Source organism: Tamandua tetradactyla, chromosome 12 (assembly GCF_023851605.1).
Source record: "Tamandua tetradactyla isolate mTamTet1 chromosome 12, mTamTet1.pri, whole genome shotgun sequence".
NCBI lineage: Eukaryota > Metazoa > Chordata > Mammalia > Pilosa > Myrmecophagidae > Tamandua > Tamandua tetradactyla.
Window position 1 is genome coordinate 81,065,716 of NC_135338.1, and position 19,305 is coordinate 81,085,020.

A 19,305-nucleotide genomic window follows, 5' to 3' on the forward strand; every position below is an offset into this window, starting at 1 on the left:
TATTTGAGGTTTAGAAGATAATGGATTCCCCTCTCCCATAAAAAGTATTGACATAAAGCTAAAAATGAACAAGATAATCTTTTTTAAAGTTTAATGTTCATCCCCAAACATGATTAGTATGTGTTGAATAACTGCTTAATCGTATCAGTGGTGTTTGGTAACATTATCAACACCAGATGCAACAGCCAGGTGAGGTTCCTATGTTAAGGATGACCCGAAGCATCGCCCTCTGCGATACAGTCTCAGGTTATATCATTTACTTCAAAATCTGTTACTCACCATTCACTGAGGCACCAACAAAAGGTGCCCCATTCATTCTCTGTGTGTCCCGTTGACTAAAGCATTTGAACTTGGACTTTCGTATTCTCTCATTATTGAGTGATAAATGCTTTTTCCACTTTCCATTGCCATAAATTTCCTGAAGTCTGGTTCTTGTAGGGTCTCACTTTCTCACTGATCTGGCATAGGATTTCTTAGGTCATGTAACCAACAGTTTGGAGGATTTTGTTAGGTTAAAATGAAAGTGATTCATTCCACTGGAATGCATTCGTGGCATGTAAAGTGTGCAATGCATATTAATATCCTGAGGAAAAAAAATCATTTAGGTGACAGAAGAGAGCTTTCAGAGTTCTAGATGGTCTGGCCGTAATACATACAAACGTCTAATTCTAATAAATTAAGAATTTGGCTTCAGCTGATGCTCACTGGATCAGAAGGGAATCCACAGATTCCATGAGGAACATGGAAACAATGAGGGACCTTAGCAACTCCCTGGCCTGGTGCCCTTGTTTCCCACAAAAAGAATCTGATTTCCCCAGAGGACCCAGTGGGAAAATCAATTAGGAATTATAAGCATTCAAAAACAACAACTCCCCTAGTTGAGGCCTAAAAATTTTTCTCACCTGAATGGCTTCAATAATTATCTTCCCACTTTCACTTCCACTCCCTCTCACTGTCCCCAGTTATAGACTTCCCTCCTTAAAAGTCTTTGTAAAGTCACCCCATGGGCTACAAAATGTGGTTCCAGCTCATTTCAAGAATCTTCTCCTTCTAGGGTGTGACTAGAAGTGTCTTCTTCCCTTATACATTCCCACCACCTTGACAGACACTTCTGGCTCCTGGAGATTCCAAGGCCTGTCCTCATTCCAGGCTTCCTCCCCCTCCGGGGCTCTTCCCTTCTTCATTCATGGCAATCCCTACCCCACCTTTTCCTAGCGAAGTAGATTTGCCTCCCCCAGAAGCTCTTCCTTGCCCTCTCAGGCAGAACCAGGGCCTCTCCCCCTGTGTGTCTCCCACGCTGCTGTATCAGGGACCATGTTAGTTGGCTGGGACTGCTATAATAAAGTGCCACAGTCTTGGCTGAAGCCATACGAATTTCTTGTCTCATGGATTTGGAGGCTAGAAGTCCAAAACCAAGGTTTTGGCATGGCTCTGCTTCCTCTGAAGCATTCTGGTGGTGGCTGCTGGCAATCCAAAGCTCAAGCTCTACCTCTGTCACATGATTATCTCTCTCACATCTGTCTTCTCCTGACTCTGAAGCCACATTTTCTCTGTTAATCTCATCTTTGATTAAGACCCACCCCAATTCGGTTTAGCCTCACCTTAACTGATAATATCTTCAAAGTCCCTGTTCACAAATGGGTTTGTATCCACGGGACCAGGAATTAGGACTTGGGCATGTCTTACTGGGGGACATGAATTAATCCATAACAAGGATTGCTGATGGTTTTGTCCCCTCCTGACAGTGAGCTCCTCAAGAGCCCTGCTGGTTCTCAATCTCTGCAGATAAAAATCCCTAAAAGAATCAGGGGTCACAATAGGGGCTGACTGCACACTTAATGCTGAGTGAATGGTCTAATGAATGTGCTAATCCTATTTGAAAACAAGGGCATTTAGAACGTGAAATCACAAGGCAGTGGACCCCCAACTTAACCCCATCATTTCCACCAGATGAAATTAACCAAGCAATAAATGGCACCTAGCAAAAAGTCCTTATAAACAGCTGGTGGACCATGCCTCCTGGATAAGTCACTACTCCAGTGCATGAATGAATTACCCACAAAAGCACAGGTAGTTTCTTTTGGGGGCTGTGCCTCTTCCCTCATATGCTGTCTGTGTCTCATCATACCTTCTTCAGCTTTGAGGCAAAGCTCTGCCCTTTCACCAACTCCCAATCACACCAAATAGTTTGTGGTGTTTATGTTCTTACTGAAGATTGGGTGGTGGGGAGGGCAGGTGTCTCTCACAGAGTCACAGGGTACCATGAAGAGGATGTCACTAGCCCCAGGTGTATTGCGTGGGAGTGTGAACACCTCCTTCCTGTGACACTAGGCCACTTCCTCCTGCCCCATGCGCCACAAAGCATCAAGTCTCACTCCTGCTGCACAATACCATTTCCTTTACATTGTCATTGTGCAGAGTGCAGACAACTCTCAGCCCACGAACATGGTCAGTCATCTACACCACATGGGTTTGTAACTCTTGTTCATTGGAAATGTTAAATCCATCTTCTTCAATACAGCTTAATCCCCTCAATCATGTGGGCACAGACTGAATCCTGCTTAATCCTCCATCAGTTACATGAATTCCCAAGGTGGAGCCAGGAATGACCACTTTGCCTGAGTTGTGTAAGGAATTCCACCTCACTGATGCCTTCTTACAGGACCTGAGACCAGACTGCTTTTCTTACAGGGAAACCTTCCACCGGATTACCACATCAGTCTCATAGACATAGGGCTGGTGCTGGAGTACCTCATGGGAGGAGCTTACCGCTGCAACTATACCCGGAAAAGCTTTCGGACTCTTTACAACAACCTCTTTGGACCAAAGAGGGTAGAACTAAGTTAACATGGAATGTTCTGTGGTTCCTGGAAGCATATTTGTTTCCATGCTGTCCCTTCCAATAGCTCACCCTGTTCAAAGCCAAACTCATTGCCACGTCCTAAGCGTACCTGTCCTTCCTCCTCCTGTGATCCTAGGTGCAAGGTCTCAGCTTCCTTGTTGATAAAGTCCCAAGCTGGCACACCAAGTCATCTGGGCCAGCACAGCTCATCAGTTGCATCTGCCCCTCCTTTCCTTCCTGGATGCCCTTGCTACCATCTCCGTCCTCTCTGATCAGTCCTAACCACTGTAGCACCCATAACCCTCCAAACCCAAGGATACAACTGCAGATTCACTGCTCATAACCCCACAGGGCTCCTCACAGCCTGAAGAATCACAGCCAGACCCATTATCTCAGCATCCAAGACTCTTCCCTTAGCCGCCCCCACGCCATTGTGGTAGAACACACCCATCTCCAGCCCTGCTGCCTCTGTTAAAATCAGACTTACTTACTGTGGCTGCTGTTTCTTTTCCCCTTGATCAGTGAGTGGCAAATCCAACTCAAAGAATGGGTTTTTCCTGAAGATTCCCTAATCCTTCCCCCATCCTCTCCCACTTAGAGCCCCGTAGCTTTGTGTCTGTATTTCTATTAAAGAACTTCTCCGGTTTTACTGCCTGGTACTAAGGCCATTTTGTATGTATCGTTCTCCTCAATAGCCTTCTGCTAATGGAAGCAGAGTTTCCATAGCAAAGCATTTCCCTTCCTTGGATATTGTCATTTATCAATGGCAGAAAGCACTTTTTAATCTATGATTATATCTACTACTAACTTTAATACTACTAATGCACTACTACTAGCATTAGCTATCTAGTTACTACTAGTAGTGTTAGTTATCTGAGTAAATTTATTTTTTTCCCCTTTTTCATTATGCAGCCGAAAGCTCTTAAGCTTCTGGGAATGGAAGTAAGTAGGAATTGTTTTCATGGTTCCATGTTTTCTCGGTCAATTATATGTGTTCCCCTTAGTTTTTCATTTGTTTAAGACAAAATTGTATGTTTGTAGTGAATAAACCCACTACACTGCTCAACAAAATTTACTTAAATGATTTAGCCAAATTATCTAAAAGTATCATATACATGGAAAAAAAAGGAGGCGGCAGTAAAAGCTACCCAATTCATTTCATAGAGTTGGCAAACCATGATTTCCAAAGCAAACAAAGATTAAACAAAAACTAGAGAATAATGCCTCTTATATATGCAGAAATCGTAACTAGTAGGAAGAGAAATTCAATAGAATATTTTTAAAGTTCTAATTAAAAGTCTTCCAGGACTTTTATTGCAAATAATGTTTATGTTAGTAAACCTCTAATACGTTGCATCGCAACTGTAAATCAAAGCAGTTCTTCACTAAAAAGAGAATGGTAAAATAAAAATACTTCTTATGCATGATTTAAAACATGTATATCTTACAGGAAGAGGAAATATTTAATAGGAAGGCCCTGGAGTCATTCCTATTAAAATCAAGAACAAAACAATGTTGCCCATTGTCATTGCCATCATTATATCCACATTAGTCTTTAAAAGGGTTCTGGAAATTCTAACCCACAAGGAAATAAATGCTGAGCGAAGAATGCCCATCAAGTGCAGAAAATATTATCTAGAAAAAATATTATTGTGTATCCAGAAATCCCGGGAAAATCAACTGAAGTCTCTTCACAATAAGACAACGGTACCAATAAATTATCTGAACAAGAAAGATACAGTCATATACTTTAAAATATCAAAGCATTAGAGATAAAATTATTTAAATAATAAATATCATAATACTAAATATTAAGACTGACTATTGTAAAAATTCTTCTCAGATAAATGCATGAGATAAAGAGCATCCCAATTTCTGTACACAGTCAATGTATAAGATTTCATTAATTCTGTGTTCACAATTAAGACTGACCTTTAGCACTGTTGCATCATTGTTGGATTTTGGTGCTATACGATATAGAACTTTCCACTATCTCCTATTCTCTCAAACCCTTTGAATAGATGGGATTCATCTATTTTGGAAAAATAAAACTGGACCCAGTCCCATTTTTAAAAGGGGTATTTTTTTACTACCTTTAGAATAACTTTTAGAAATATGACTCCATTCGTGCTTTCTATTTTCTGGAGCCAACTTTGGTAATTTATAACTTTCCTAGAAAATCATTTCTTTCATCCTTCTTTCAAGTTCATTGCTATAAACAATTATATAATATTCTAATTTATCCAATCATCTGAATATCTATAGTTATACCCCATTTCTTGTTCTAACTTTTTAAATTTGTCATCTCTTTTTCTTTTACTTGCCTACATAGTTTATTGGCAATTTGCTTTACAAAGCAACTCTCTTTTTTATTTCTATTTTATTAACATTTGCTTTTTTTTTTCATTTTTTTCTTGCGTGTCTTTATTTTATTACTCACCTACCTACACACTGGATAAAGGGTGTGTCAGTCACAAGGTTTTTATAATCACATGGTAACAAGATGAAGGCTAGTTATACAATCATTATCAAAGATCAAGGCTACTGGATTATAGTTCAACAATTTCCTTCTGGCTAGTCTAATACACTAGAAACCTAAAAGAAATATCTATATAATGAGTCAGTCACCATAATCATTTGTTAAATCCTAACTTCTCGGTTACACTTCTTGCCCCTTATTTGATCATTTTATCAATCTTCAGGGATATCTAGGCAAAGACCAGTTTAACTTCTTCCTGCTGAAAAGGAGTGTTGACATTATGGGGTAGAAGAATGAAACTAGTTGATGTCCTTTGAGAGACTGGTACCTCTAGGTTTCAGCATTTATCTGACATAGGAGCCATTTGGAGGCTCTAAGTTTCTAAAGAAATAAATTTAATAGATAAAACTTTTATAGAGTCTTAGATAGAGCCCAAGGTACTCTCTAGGGTTTTCAGGAATACCGTTGGTTGGGGCTTGGCATGCTGTGGCAATCTGTAATATCTGGCTAAAACTTGCACAAGAGTAATATCTAGAATGATCTCTCAACTCTTTGAAATCTCTTAGCAACTGCAACTTTATTCTGTTTCATTTCTTTTCCCCCTTGTGGTTAAGAGGGCATTGTCAATTCCATGATGATAGAGCCAGGCTCCTCCCTATGAGTGTTTTAATTTTTATTCATTTCTTCCACATACTTTCTGTAGAGTACTGTATTCCTTTTACTGACAACTCAAAAGTGAAGTTCATTCATTTTCAGTCTTCCCTGTAATGTTCATTAAAGGTATACATTTTTCTCTGAACACTGTTTTGGGTAAGTAGAACCTTCAATGGCATTCAATTTCTAAATAGTTTATAATTTCCTCATCAGTAGCTGATGGGAAAGCTCTTTGCCAAAGAGCAAGCATCCATTTCTATTATTACATTTACTTCTGAATACCTCCCCTCCCCTCAGAGTTCCTGGCAACTCCCACCTTTCCACTCTCAGGTCTCCCAACCAGGAACTGTCTTTCGGTAGGATCCTGCTCCATTTTCACAACCATCTCTCGTGATCCCTTCAGGAAATGGGAGATGTTTGCTTCCCATGTGTACCACACAAATAAAATGATGGTGCCCATCCAAAATTGAATGTTTGCTTTCTTAAAATAGCAGTAAGGAAGCCTAAAACATACTTGTGCATCCTCTTTTCTATTTTTTCCTATCGATTTGCGGTTCAGCTATGTTTGGCAAATGAGTGTTGTTATTCTGCTGTTGGAAGACTGCCCTGGGAAGACAAACCAACTCTACCTTCTCCATCGAGCTCTCTGCATTTAGTTGTGGTTGGTTTGTGTTTGCAGCATCTCCCCAGTTAATGGTTTCTGAACAAAACTGTTAATGCAGGGTTATAAGTCATTCCAAAACAGGATCCCTTTGCAGCTCATTCAGTTTTAGATGGTTGCTTTATTGTAATAAACATATTCATATTTTCGAAAGAATCAGTACACGGAGCGGGAACTTAAGGTGTACAAGAAGTCTTTTACTCGGATAACAAGATTTTTCTTCTTGGCTGTAGTTCTGAAGCCCTTTGTGGCTCATCTATAGCAGAACCACCAAATATATGCTTCCCACCCTTCAGGATGATGAGCCTCCAGCCAAAGGGAAGAAAAAGAAAAAGAAGAAACGGGAGGAAGAGGCCGACATCGATGTGGACGACCCCGCCGTGAGCCGATTCCGCTACCCCTTCCACGAGCTGCTGGTGTGGGCGGTGCTGATGAAGCGCCAGAAGATGGCCGTCTTCCTGTGGCAGCGCGGCGAGGAGAGCATGGCCAAGGCGCTGGTGGCCTGCAAGCTCTACAAATCCATGGCCCATGAGTCCTCCGAGAGCGAGCTGGTGGACGACATCTCCCAGGATCTGGACAACAATTCAAAGTTAGTGTCTGGAGGGAATTTGAGGACCCCAAGAGAAGCTTGGTCTGAGTGCTTGTCCCCTCAGTGGAGTGGTAAATGGACTTCTCACTTAGGTACAGTTATGCTAAATGCTCGTTCAGAAATCCGGTGACCCATCATCATGATGTTTTTCCATTTGTTTCTGTGAGATGTTTCTGGTCCAAAGTTTCTGGATTGCCATTATTTTTCATTTACTGCTTTCTCTTGTAAATTGTTAAAACAATATTAATGTGAGCACGATTAAGTGAATTTTCAAGAGGAAACACGAAGAAGACAATTTTGCAGACTTGAGTCACATGCGGGCAACTCTGGTAGCATCTTAACATCTTCGTTTTCTGAAAGCACAATGCTTTCATATTGGACTTGATGATTTCTAAAGTTATTAGCCAATTTATAAATGTTAGGAATGCAGTACTATCTAAAAATGGGTAGTCTGCCAACTGCAGCAGGATATGTTGATGCTGTCCCTTCTCTTCCTAGAGAACTCACATGATAATAATTCACCTCTGCAGCCAATCAGGACTGAGGCCAGGAGGAGCTGCAGAGAAGCATTCATCTGCAAAAAACAGAGAAGGCAATTTCCCCCCCACCCCACCCCCGTCCCTACATAATTCTACCTTCCTTCATCCCCAGCTCATAATTGGAATAAAGTCTTCTATAAATGGAGGAATAAAAACAGAGAAGGGTAATCAGTATGGGACGGTATCTTAACCTCATTCCGTGAAAAAAATGTTGAAGAAACTGGGAATGTTTATGACTACCGTCGAATATCTGAATCAGGGTTGTGTGGAAAAGGGAATACATTTTATGTTCAAATTCATTTTATGTTATTACTCCATTCCTACTCCCCCAACAGACCTCCCAAAATTAGTTCCTCCCTCCTCTTAAGCCTCCAGAGCAACTACACTTTGATTCTATCATAGCACTGAGAATGTTGAATTCTTTTATAATTAATGCATTATGGACATATAACATAGACAGAGAAGGGCATTTTTCCTAAATGCATGAAACACACCTGTATACACCAGCACCCAGATCAAGAAATAGAACCTTACCAGCCACTAGAAGCCCTCCTTCATCCCCTTTCAATCTCTACCCCACCTCTCATTCCCCCCCCCCCCCACCAAGGGTAGCCACTATTCCCTAAAGGTGCTGGGTTGGAACTCAATTTTGCTGTCTTTGATCTCTCTCCCTGTTCTGTGCATTCCTTAAGGGACAAGATTTTTGTCTCCATGTCCCAGAACCTGAGGGGCAGATGTTAGAGTCAACTTAAACTTCCATTTGCAGCAAGAGTGATCCCGTACCAGAGTCAGCCCCAAATTGGCTAAGCACGAAGTCCCCACCACTGGCAGGACCTCCAGTAGCCAGGCATACACCCCACAAGCCCCTTCCAACCAAGGATTCTCTATCCTGTGTCCCATAATGTCCCTGCAGGCATGTCTATCAAAGGAAGAGCTTGTGGCCATTCTGCTTCACCAGAGATTCAATTTTTTTTTCTTCCAGAGACTTTGGGCAACTTGCTGTTGAGTTGTTAGACCAGTCCTATAAGCATGATGAGCAGATTGCCATGAAACTTCTGACTTATGAGCTCAAGAACTGGAGCAACTCTACCTGCCTCAAACTGGCTGTCGCAGCCAAACACCGAGACTTTATAGCTCACACCTGCAGCCAGATGTTATTGACTGATATGTGGATGGGGAGGCTACGAATGAGGAAAAACCCTGGTCTAAAGGTATGCGTGACATGGCTGTCAGACAAGTAGGAATGACAAGGACAATTAGCACCATTTGATTGTTTCATTTATTCTTCTTCAAACCCCAATGTGGAAGATGCTATGACAACCCTTCTTTTATAGATGAGGAATCTAAAGATTTGTGGTTAAGTAACTTGCCTAAGATCTTAGTTGGTAATGCCAGAGCCTGATTAACCACCATGCTTAGCTTACAGTGTACTCTGCTCATGAAATTTTAAGCACAATCAATGTTAAAATGGAGCCCATCTTAACTAATAGAGTATCCTTGGACAGGTCACCGACCCACCATCAAAGCAAAGAATTAAACTGTATTTCTATAAATTCCTTTACAAGTCTCAAATTGTATTATATTACTTTAACTGTGCTCTTCTCATTACATGGAGGTTATGAGAGGATATGAAGCTATGGAGGGGTTTGAAAAGGGGTGTAATGGAAAGAAAATTGTATTGGGATCAAATTCTAGCTCTGCTGTTTACTACAGTTAATGATAGGTTATCTTAGGAAGAGAGCCTAACATACAGATAACTCAGCTATAAAATAGTGGTAATTATATCTATCTCAAAAAGATAATACATGTTATACTGTGTAGTATAGAAACTGAATGTCTTGCTTAGTTCCCTAAAGATATGAGCATTATTCCTAACTGTACAATTTTATATATGCATTAAGCTAATATGACACATCATAATTCTGGATACTAATAGTTTTCAGAATGCCAAGAATAAAAAGAAGCTCTTAAAGCTTTTAAAGAAAATAACACAGGCCATGTACAAAAGAATGACCATCAAATTGACATCAGACTTTTCATCATTAATGCTGAAATCTAGATAACAGTGGAACGTTGCCTTCACAGTTCTGAAGGGAAAAAACATTTGAAATCTGGATTTTTTTTTTACTCTATTTAAAAACATGAATGTAGGATATCTACTTGACAGGCAAAAATTTAAACTATAAACTCCCTACATACCTATCTAGAAAAAAATCACTTCAGCAGGTATTCCAGTACAAGAAGGATGCAAATTACAAGATTATATGGAATGCAAGAAATGAGCTATGAATTTAAAAATCACAGTATGAAAACTGTGCCGCAGGATGAAAATGCAGTCAGACAAAATGAGCACAAGAAGTCAGAGGGATCCAAAAAGAAAGTACACAGGAAGAGTCGAAATTATCCCAATAAATAGAATAAACAAGATGCTACAAAATATCAGAAATATGATTTAGGAAACAAAAAACAGTTTATAGTTCTTATTTCAGTTTCCTGCTCAGGCAAATACCATGCAATGGGTTGACATAAACAATGGAAATTTATTAGCTCAAGGTTTTGAGGCCAAGAGAAAGTTAGAATGAAGGCCTCATTAAGACAACGCTTTCTTCCCAAAGCTGGCCTTCTGGGTCTGGTGGCTCATGATCCTCGGTCCTTGGCTCCTCTGTCACATGGCGTGCATATAGCAGCCTCTGTTGCCCTCTCCATTATCTTCTGGCTTCCACTGAATTTCAGCTTCTTGTCTCTGTGGCTTTCTCTCCCTATCTGAATTTCATTCTACTTATAAAGGACTCCAGTAATAGGATTAAGACCCATCTTCATTGAGTAGGCCACAACTTAACTGAAATACCATTATCAAAAAGTCCTACTTACAATGGTTTCACCCCCACAGCAATGGATTGTTTAGGAACAACTTTTTCCGGAGTGCATACTGCTTCAGTTCACCACAAACCTTAAGAATAAAGTAGAATCATAAATTCCAGGAAAAGCAAAAAACTGCATACAAAAATCTTAAGACCCAATTATGACTAAAGGTAAAGTTGGGAATGATTTTGAACTACGGGTAGAATGTAAAAAAAAAGACCATTTGACCTTTGTACCCAGATTATGTTCTTTTAAGTGGCACTGCAATTCTATATTAGAATTATAATCACAGCACACCATGTAGCAGGGCAGTAAAAGAAAAAAAGATAAATAATAAAATGTAAATGCTTTCTGTCATTTTTCAGCTTTCAAGTAATCTTCTAGACAAAGCATTGAAGACTTAAACATTCTTGAATAGAGTACACACATCATCAAGTATAGAAATACAAAAGCAAAAATACAGCAGGAAAAAGTGGGTGTTGGAAGGGGAAAGGAAGAAGTGGTGAAAAGGATAATATCTTCATAGTAGAAAATGGGGAATCAAAAGACCATTAAAAGTTGTTGGAAAAAATATAGAGGTTTTAGTTTATTATGTGAAGGCAACTTTGTGGGAACTGAGAACACTGCCTGGTGTGGCTATTAGAAATGGGGGGAAAAGGAGGATGGGATGAAATAAGACAAAGTCTCATCTAAGATAACGGGATGTAAGTAGATAATATTTAAGTAACAAAGAAATAGCAATATAAGGTATTGTTTATATTCGATTTTTATTGTGAAATATAGCATATATACAAAAAAGCAATAAATTTCCAAGTACATTTTAACTAGTAGTTATAGAACAGATTTTAAAGTTTGGTATGGGTTACAGTTCCATGATTTTTCATTTTTTCTTCTCACTGCTCTAAGTCACTGGCGACCAAAAGAAATATTAATATAATGATTCAGCAGACATACTCATTTGTTAAATCCTGTCTTCTCTGTTATGCTCCTCCTTCTGCTTTTTTCTTTTTTTGTGTGTGAAAAATAAAATATATACAAAAAAGCAATAAATTTCAAAATACATTGCAACAAATAGTTGTAGAACAGATTTCAGAGTTTTGTATGGGTTACAATTCCACAATTTTAGGTGTTTATTTCTAACTGCTCTAAGGTACTAGAGACTAAAAGAAATATCAAAATAATGATTCAATTTTAATGATTTAACAATTTCTGTAAATCATTTTCAGGCTTCTACAGCTGTAGATTCTCACTGTGAATCTTATGCTTGCGCATGCATAAGTATATTTGCAATACCAAATATGCAGGTTTAGTATTTTTGCCTGTTAATAATTGTTTCACATGTGTAACAAGGTCACAACGCCTAATTGGCAGTAATTATTGTTTCGGTGTTCTTTTTTTTAATATAATGTTTCTGCACTCATACTCATTTGTTAAACCCTACCTTCTCTGTGTAACTCCACCATGACCTTTGATCTTTCTCCCACTCTTTAGCGGATTTGGTCTATGCCCTTTCTAACATTTTCATGTTGGAAGGGACTGTCAATAATATGGGATAGGGGGATAGAACTAGTTGATGTTCTGGAGAGGCTGGGCCCTTTCCTTTTCAGGACTTATCTGGTCCAGGGACCTATTTGGAGGTTGTAGGTTTCTGGAAAGTTACCCTACTGTGTGGAACATTTGTAGAATCTTATATAAAGCCCTAGGTGTTCTTTAGAATTGGCAAGAATGGTTTCGGTTGGGGTTTGGCAAGTTATGATAGATAGGAATGTCTAACTAAAGCTTGTGTAAGAGTGACTTCCAGAGCAGCCTCTCGACTCTATTGGAACTCTCTCCGCCACTGATACCTTCTGTGTTGCACTTCTTTTCCCCCTTTTGGTCAGATGTCATTGTTGATCCCACAGTGCCAGGCCAGGCTCATCCCTGGGAGTCATCTCCCATGCTGCCAGGTAGACTTTCATCCTTGGATGTCATATCACATGTAGAGGGGAATGCAATGGTTTCACTTGCAGAGTTGGCATTTATATTCTTAAGAGATATGGTATTATCCATAAGAACTAAAAACAGAAATAGCTAGAAGTGATTTCTCAAACTATAATTCAAAAAAATTTCCCCCCTAAAATTTATATGAACCTATATATTTTAAAAACACATTGTGAGAGTGAATATATCTACCTAGAGCATTCAACGTTAAGATGTAATTTAGTTAAATTACTTGATTTTAAAGAAAAATAAAAAATTCTTTGGGCATCTAAGCAAAAAGAACATGTGGCTTAAAAGAAAAAGAAAAGTAGATTATTATCAACAGCAACAATTTATTTCAGAAAAAAAAATGGTGTGTCATGTTTAAGATACTTACAGATAGAAAATGTGAGGCAAAGATTTCATATCCAGCAAAAGTGACCGTCAGATATAAAGGACACACAAAAACTGCTTCCAACATGTAAGACCTCAGAGAAATCTTGTTCGTATGAGTCCTTTCTGAAGAGTCAATTATAGTAGAAGTTTCAAACAACCAGAATGACCAGGGAGGCATCAATATAAGGACTTATGAGGGCATCAAATATATATTTACTCACCATGCTAGACTAAATGAGGGTTAAAGGGAAGAAAATAAAGTATGTAATGTTATATGATCTAATAATGTCGATATAACACTGTCTTTAAAATGGGGGGGTGGGGATTATCTATGAAAAAAATCTTAACTGTTAAGTAGTAATAATTGATGCTAGTCGTATTAACATTGTTAAGCTGAACTGTAAAGTGGAATAAAGCAAAGGAGTAGCTGTGAAGCATTTTAATTCTATCACCCTCGAGTTCCACAAAAAGGACAAGTAGAAAGCCTAGTCCTGAATTTTAATGGGAAGTGTCAATAGGAACTCAATCCTAGCCCTGACCACTGAAAAAGCTCAGAAACAATTTGACCCACACCATAGCGATGAGGATCCCCAGCCTCCAGACCGGTCTTGAAATACCATTTCTCACTAACTGAAGCCAGGGCTTCTTGGATAAATGGTTGCCTTCCTGGAGCAGGAAATGTACACGATGAGCCTGGACCGTCTTGACACAGCAGATATCAAATCAAAAGGACCCAGGAACCAACTAAAAGACCTTCCACCGGCCAAAAGATGGCGGCGTTTGAGTTTCAGTAGCATTACTAATTGCAAATAAGTTTTTAAAACTGTAAAGTATGTTTAGAGATATGTTTAAAATCTCTACTATGGGGAGGGCCACGGTGGCTCAGCAGGCAGAGTTCTTGCCTGCCATGCTGGAGACCCAGGTTTGATTCCCGGTGCCTGCTCATGCAAAAAATAAAATAAAATAAAATTTAAAAATCTCTAATATAATTACAGAATCCATGAGTTCATAGCAATACTAAAAAAAAAAAATCAGTTGTCTTTAGTGGATGATAGGAAGCCAATCCATTATCTTGAAACTTTGTAAATAAAGGTAAAGAATCGAACATTTATCCTGTAATTCTTATATGAACTATACCACTCGGTAACCATCTGGTGGGGGGAGGGACATCTCTTCATGAAATTATTCTAACTAATAAATGAAAAAGAAATGATAGCATTAGATATCACCAATCTGAAATAGCCAATGAATCTGGCATTGAGCATCAAAGCTGCTAACATCAACAAAAGAGTCCATCTGCCACCTGATGAGAGAACACACCATCTACAGTCCTGCCTGAGTCTGATCAAGACTTTGCATCCTCCTGCCAATTGGCAGGAAATGTGTTCAACTGCACACGAGTTTGCAGTCACCAAAATCCACTCTGTGAGGAACTCTACAGGTCTAGATCTTCAACAAACTGTAAGCAAACCTGTATATTACAAAATAATTAAAAGCCATATAAAAAAAAGATTTCTTTAAATCTTTAAAAATCATATAAAAAAAGATTAAAAGCCATCTTAAAAAAAGGCAAGACTAAGTTGTGTCTAGAGCAGCACTAAATCTTACCATGCACGAAATACATTCATTTCATCACACTATCACAAAAGCCTTAAACCATTTCAGTAACACTACAAATATAACAACAGCTCAAAAATATAATGAACACTCTTGGACACATATCGCATCTCACCTATCTGTTAGATAAATGTCCACAAGTGGAGTTGGTGGCTCAAAGGGAATATCTCTTGCAATTCCAATAGGTTTTACAAAATTGTCCTCTCGGAGGTTGTACCAATATACCCTTTTGGCAACAGTGTAGAAGTGTCCATTTCTCTACTGTCTCACCAGGATTGCATCATTACAGTTTTGAATTTTCACCCATCTGATGGTTTAAAGAAAGGGCATTTCCATATAGTTACTTTGCATTTAACTTATTATGAGTGAGAGTGAGTATACTTTCATGAGAATGCATGTGTCTCTCAGTTCATATAGCTTTTGACCATTTTCTTTAGGGTTGTTAGAATTTTCCTTTTTGATTTCTAGGTACTCTTTTGTATTTTATTCTTCCCTTGCTTATGTACAAACATGTTTTCCAATAAGTTATTTTTTACTTTGGTTATGGCATTTTTTTTGCTATGTGATTTTTAAGTATCAAAAATACCAAACTTTTCTTTGAATGTGTCTGGATTTTTGAGGCATAACCAGAAAGAATTTATGAAAGATTTCTCTCACTTATGAAAGAATTCCCCTGGGATTAAATGTAGTATGTTTTCTCTCATTTTTTCCATAAAATCTTTGAGATAATTGGAATTTATTCTAGTGTAAATATGTATGACTCCAACTTAATTATACTGTAGATGACCACCCAAATTTCCAACACCATTCATTAAATAGTCCATCTTCATTCTTTCAATATTCAGGTGCTACTTTTATCATATACTAATTTCCTATGTTTATTTAAGTCTATTTCTAGACCTTCTATCCCATTGTCCTGTCAATTCATGTGCCTGCACCTCACTGTTTTAATTATTGATGTTTTATAATATGTTTTAATATTTGGTAGGAATAGCCCTTTTGTGATCTTCTTAAGTACAGATTACTGGGAGAAAACTTATAACCTATAGAAGATCACAGCAGCGATAAACATGTGTCAGGTCTCCTCAGTTATTGACTAAGGTTGAAAGCCATAATAAAAAAAAATTAACTACACTAGGAAAGTTTCCTAGAATTGTCATAGTTTACAACCACATTTATTTCTCATCTTACAGGTTATAATGGGGATTCTTCTGCCCCCCACCATCTTGTTTTTGGAATTTCGTACCTATGATGACTTCTCATATCAAACATCCAAGGAAAATGAAGATGGCAAAGAAAAGGAAGATGAGAATGTGGTCAGAACATGATCAGAACAATATCAGTTTGCTCTCCTTTTCAAAATTGTTGAGATTTCTCTTACCATGAGTTCTCAGTAATTGGGGGGGGGGTTTAATTTATAGTTCTTTGTTTTCCTTTTTTAAAAAACATTTTTCTTGTGAATTATAACATATACATAAAAGCAATAAATTTCAAAGTACATTGTAACAAGTAGTTATAGAACAGATTTCAGAGTTTGGTATGGGTTATAGTTCTACAATTTCAGGTTTTTCCTTCTCACTGTTCCAAGACACTGGAGACTGAAAGAAATATCAATATAATGATTCAGCAGTCATACTCATTTGTTAAATCCTGTCTTCTCTGTCATAACTCTACCTTCTTCTTTGAACCTTCTCCCACTGTATTTGGAATTTGCCTATTCTAACTTCTTCATGTTGAAAAGGAGTGTCAATAATATGGGATAAAGGGATGGAACTAGTTGATGTTCTGGAGAGGCTGGCCCCACTGGGTTTCAGGACTTATCTGACCTCGTTAGTTCATGAAACTTTTGTAGAATCTCAGGTATTGTGTGTGTGTGTGTGGAAGGGGGGATTTTTTTTTTTATCATTCCTTATTCTCCAGGGTTCCCATCTATTAAATATTAAGCTGAAGTACACTGCATTTCCTATTTAGCCATCTATTTGCCATGTGCTGTTCTGTTTTCCAGGATGCAAATGCAGACACTGGCTCAAGAAAGGGGGACGAGGAGAACGAGCACAAAAAGCAAAGTAGCATTCCCATTGGAACAAAAATCTGTGAATTCTATAACGCACCCATTGTCAAGTTCTGGTTTTACACAGTAAGGCCTCTTTGTTAGCATTTACCAGTGGCATGTTTTGAATATTTAGATATGCTAGACTCAAGAAAAATTTCAAGGACTTAAAAAGAGGTTATTTAAACTAAATTTTAATCCAGCTATCTTGTCATGCATTCATGTCGAAGTCTTTGTTCCAGGAATATGGCCATCCTAGCCCCACAAACACGAAGTCATAAAACACAATAGCCATTTTCTATTTGTTTAAGTTGAAGGATCTTTAAAAATGTCTTTAGTGATATAAAATTAGGAAAAGATCAATGACTGGTGCTTCAGTGAGCAAACTCACAGACTCCATTTTTCATGAAATGGTAAGGCTACTGAAAGGGAGTAGTCAAACCCAAATTGTAAACTCCTGGAAGAGGGGAGCAAATCAAGACATCTCTCCTCTAAAGTGCACACCAAACTGAACTCCTTGGCAGTCACACATCCGCCTGACCCCACCCCTGGCCTAATGTCTCAGCAGCTCTGAGAATATGGCCCACCCACCAGCACCGGGGACCCCAGCCATGCCCCAGCCATGCCCATGCTGGGACTTTAGCAAATGGGCAGGAAAAAGGAGGGAGGAAGCTGGAGCAGATGAGAAAGCTGCTGGAGAAAGCTGCATAGCTTCAGGCGGGTGCCAGTGGGAATAGGTGCTCAGTGGCTGGGGCAACCTTTTGCTCTGGAGGGGTGGGGGTATGGGTAGGGTATGCAGTCCCATAGGCATGGTTTCTTGTAGAAATCCCAAGGTCCATGCCACAGTCCAAGCCAGAAAGGTCCTGGTATTGTGGCTCCATTTATGACTGCATAATGGTGAGACATGGTGATGGAATGTGAGGAGCTTAGTCCAAGGCCATGAGGGTGGGCAGGGGCAGGAGACAGAGGGTCTGGGATGGGTCTAGCCATCAGAAAAGTTCAGCCACAGATGCTGCAGGATAGGCTGGGCCAGGAGTCTAACAAGTACACATTTAGGGGCTAAACCTAGGGCCTTAGGCTCACTAAATTCTTCAGTGGGCCCAGGGGAGTACAAGGGAATCTGCACATTTTATTGCTTCCCTGTGCATTCTGACACACCCTAAAGTTTGAGAACCCTGACTCTAATCCTTCTGCAAAGAGTAGATAGCAGATCCAGGGGATTTTACCACCAACCCTGGGGACAGAAATTCGTTTTATTGGACCTGAACCTGATACAATGGATGAGGAGAAATTCTTTAAAAAGAATACAGAGTCACAAATACACAATTGCTAAGGCCTCCCCAAGACTTCAGAAGAGACGCGTGCTAGTGAGAAGTCCTGGGCTACCCTCTCTGATCCCATACCTCATCCCTGTATACCTCATCCATCTCTCACCTTCAGCTCCACATCTGTTCTTGTCGCAAAGATAGGAACCCAATTGTGGCCAGAGCATATCATTGAAATTATTAATGCAAGCCAAAGGAATGCTTAGTACACCTCCTATGCTTAGGCAGACAATTCATTCTCATGTCCTCCCTTCTAACTTCCCACTCCCATGTCTAATTAGCAGTGAAAGATTCAAGACGGAATTTATGAGGCAAGAAAAGAAAGTAACATTTTCCAATTTCCAAGAGTATAAGAGACACACTAATAAACTATTTAAAATTTCCCTATCTTTTTAATCATAAATTGGTACAACCTCAAATTTTCCCCACAAGGATGACAACACCAACAAATATATCTTTATGTAGAAAATGAAATTCTAGTGGCCATATCATGACAAAGTTTAAAATGCCTCCCAACCTGCTTCAAACCTGTACTGGTGATTTGAACAGAGGTTTCTTCCAAATGAATCAGTCAAGGTGGAAATGAAGATTCCTTTTTGATGTGGCAACCTGAAAATAGGGTTTCAAAACTTTATTCCCCAAAACATTCCTGACAGCTTTCCTTTCTTTCAGATATCATACTTGGGCTACCTTCTGCTGTTCAACTACGTCATTCTGGTGCGTATGGAACGGTGGCCCTCTCTGCAGGAGTGGATCGTCATCTCCTACATTGTGAGCCTGGCTTTGGAGAAAATACGAGAGGTGATAAATCCAAAGGCCCACACGAACCCCACGAAACACACACTTCAAATTTAGATATAGATTCCTTATTGCAGAAAACGTTTCACTCATGTTCTGTGAGTGAAGACTTCTCTTGGAGGTTATAATCCCAAATTTATTGCATTCATTTACTTAAGACTTATACCTCTTATACCTCCAATATGAAGGTATTGAAATATGAAAATTTCAATATGAAATGAATATGAAAATTTTAACAGAGGGCAAAATAAATGACTTTAGTGTTAAAACAAAGCAAACCAAAAAACAGGCCTGAGTGTATAAATGGTAAAAGAAGTACTTCCAGGTACCTGAGGTGAACCCATGACTATAACTGGGTACAAATGTTGGCTTAGTTTTCTGGAAATTGAGACTAGACACAGAGAGATACAAGAGATGAATTTTTTCCCATAACCTAGAACTCTGAGCCAATTGTCTTGGGCCAGGAAGAGAAAGGAGCTAAGCAAGATGTAAGGATGGTCTCTGGCCTCGCCTAGATTCTACAAGGGGCACTGT

At 39.0% G+C, this 19,305-nt stretch overlaps 1 protein-coding gene across 1 annotated transcript in view; it reads left to right on the plus strand.

The window, feature by feature from the left end:
* TRPM1 (transient receptor potential cation channel subfamily M member 1) overlaps nt 1-19,305 on the plus strand; it is a 115,896-nt gene that overhangs the window by 56,551 nt on the left and 40,040 nt on the right. The window contains exons 14-20 of the mRNA XM_077122326.1: nt 2,692-2,832; nt 3,755-3,784; nt 6,933-7,225; nt 8,747-8,975; nt 15,792-15,914; nt 16,604-16,735; nt 18,646-18,774. Of these exons, the coding sequence (XP_076978441.1) occupies nt 2,692-2,832; nt 3,755-3,784; nt 6,933-7,225; nt 8,747-8,975; nt 15,792-15,914; nt 16,604-16,735; nt 18,646-18,774 (1,077 nt within the window). The remainder of the gene's footprint in view (nt 1-2,691; nt 2,833-3,754; nt 3,785-6,932; nt 7,226-8,746; nt 8,976-15,791; nt 15,915-16,603; nt 16,736-18,645; nt 18,775-19,305) is intronic.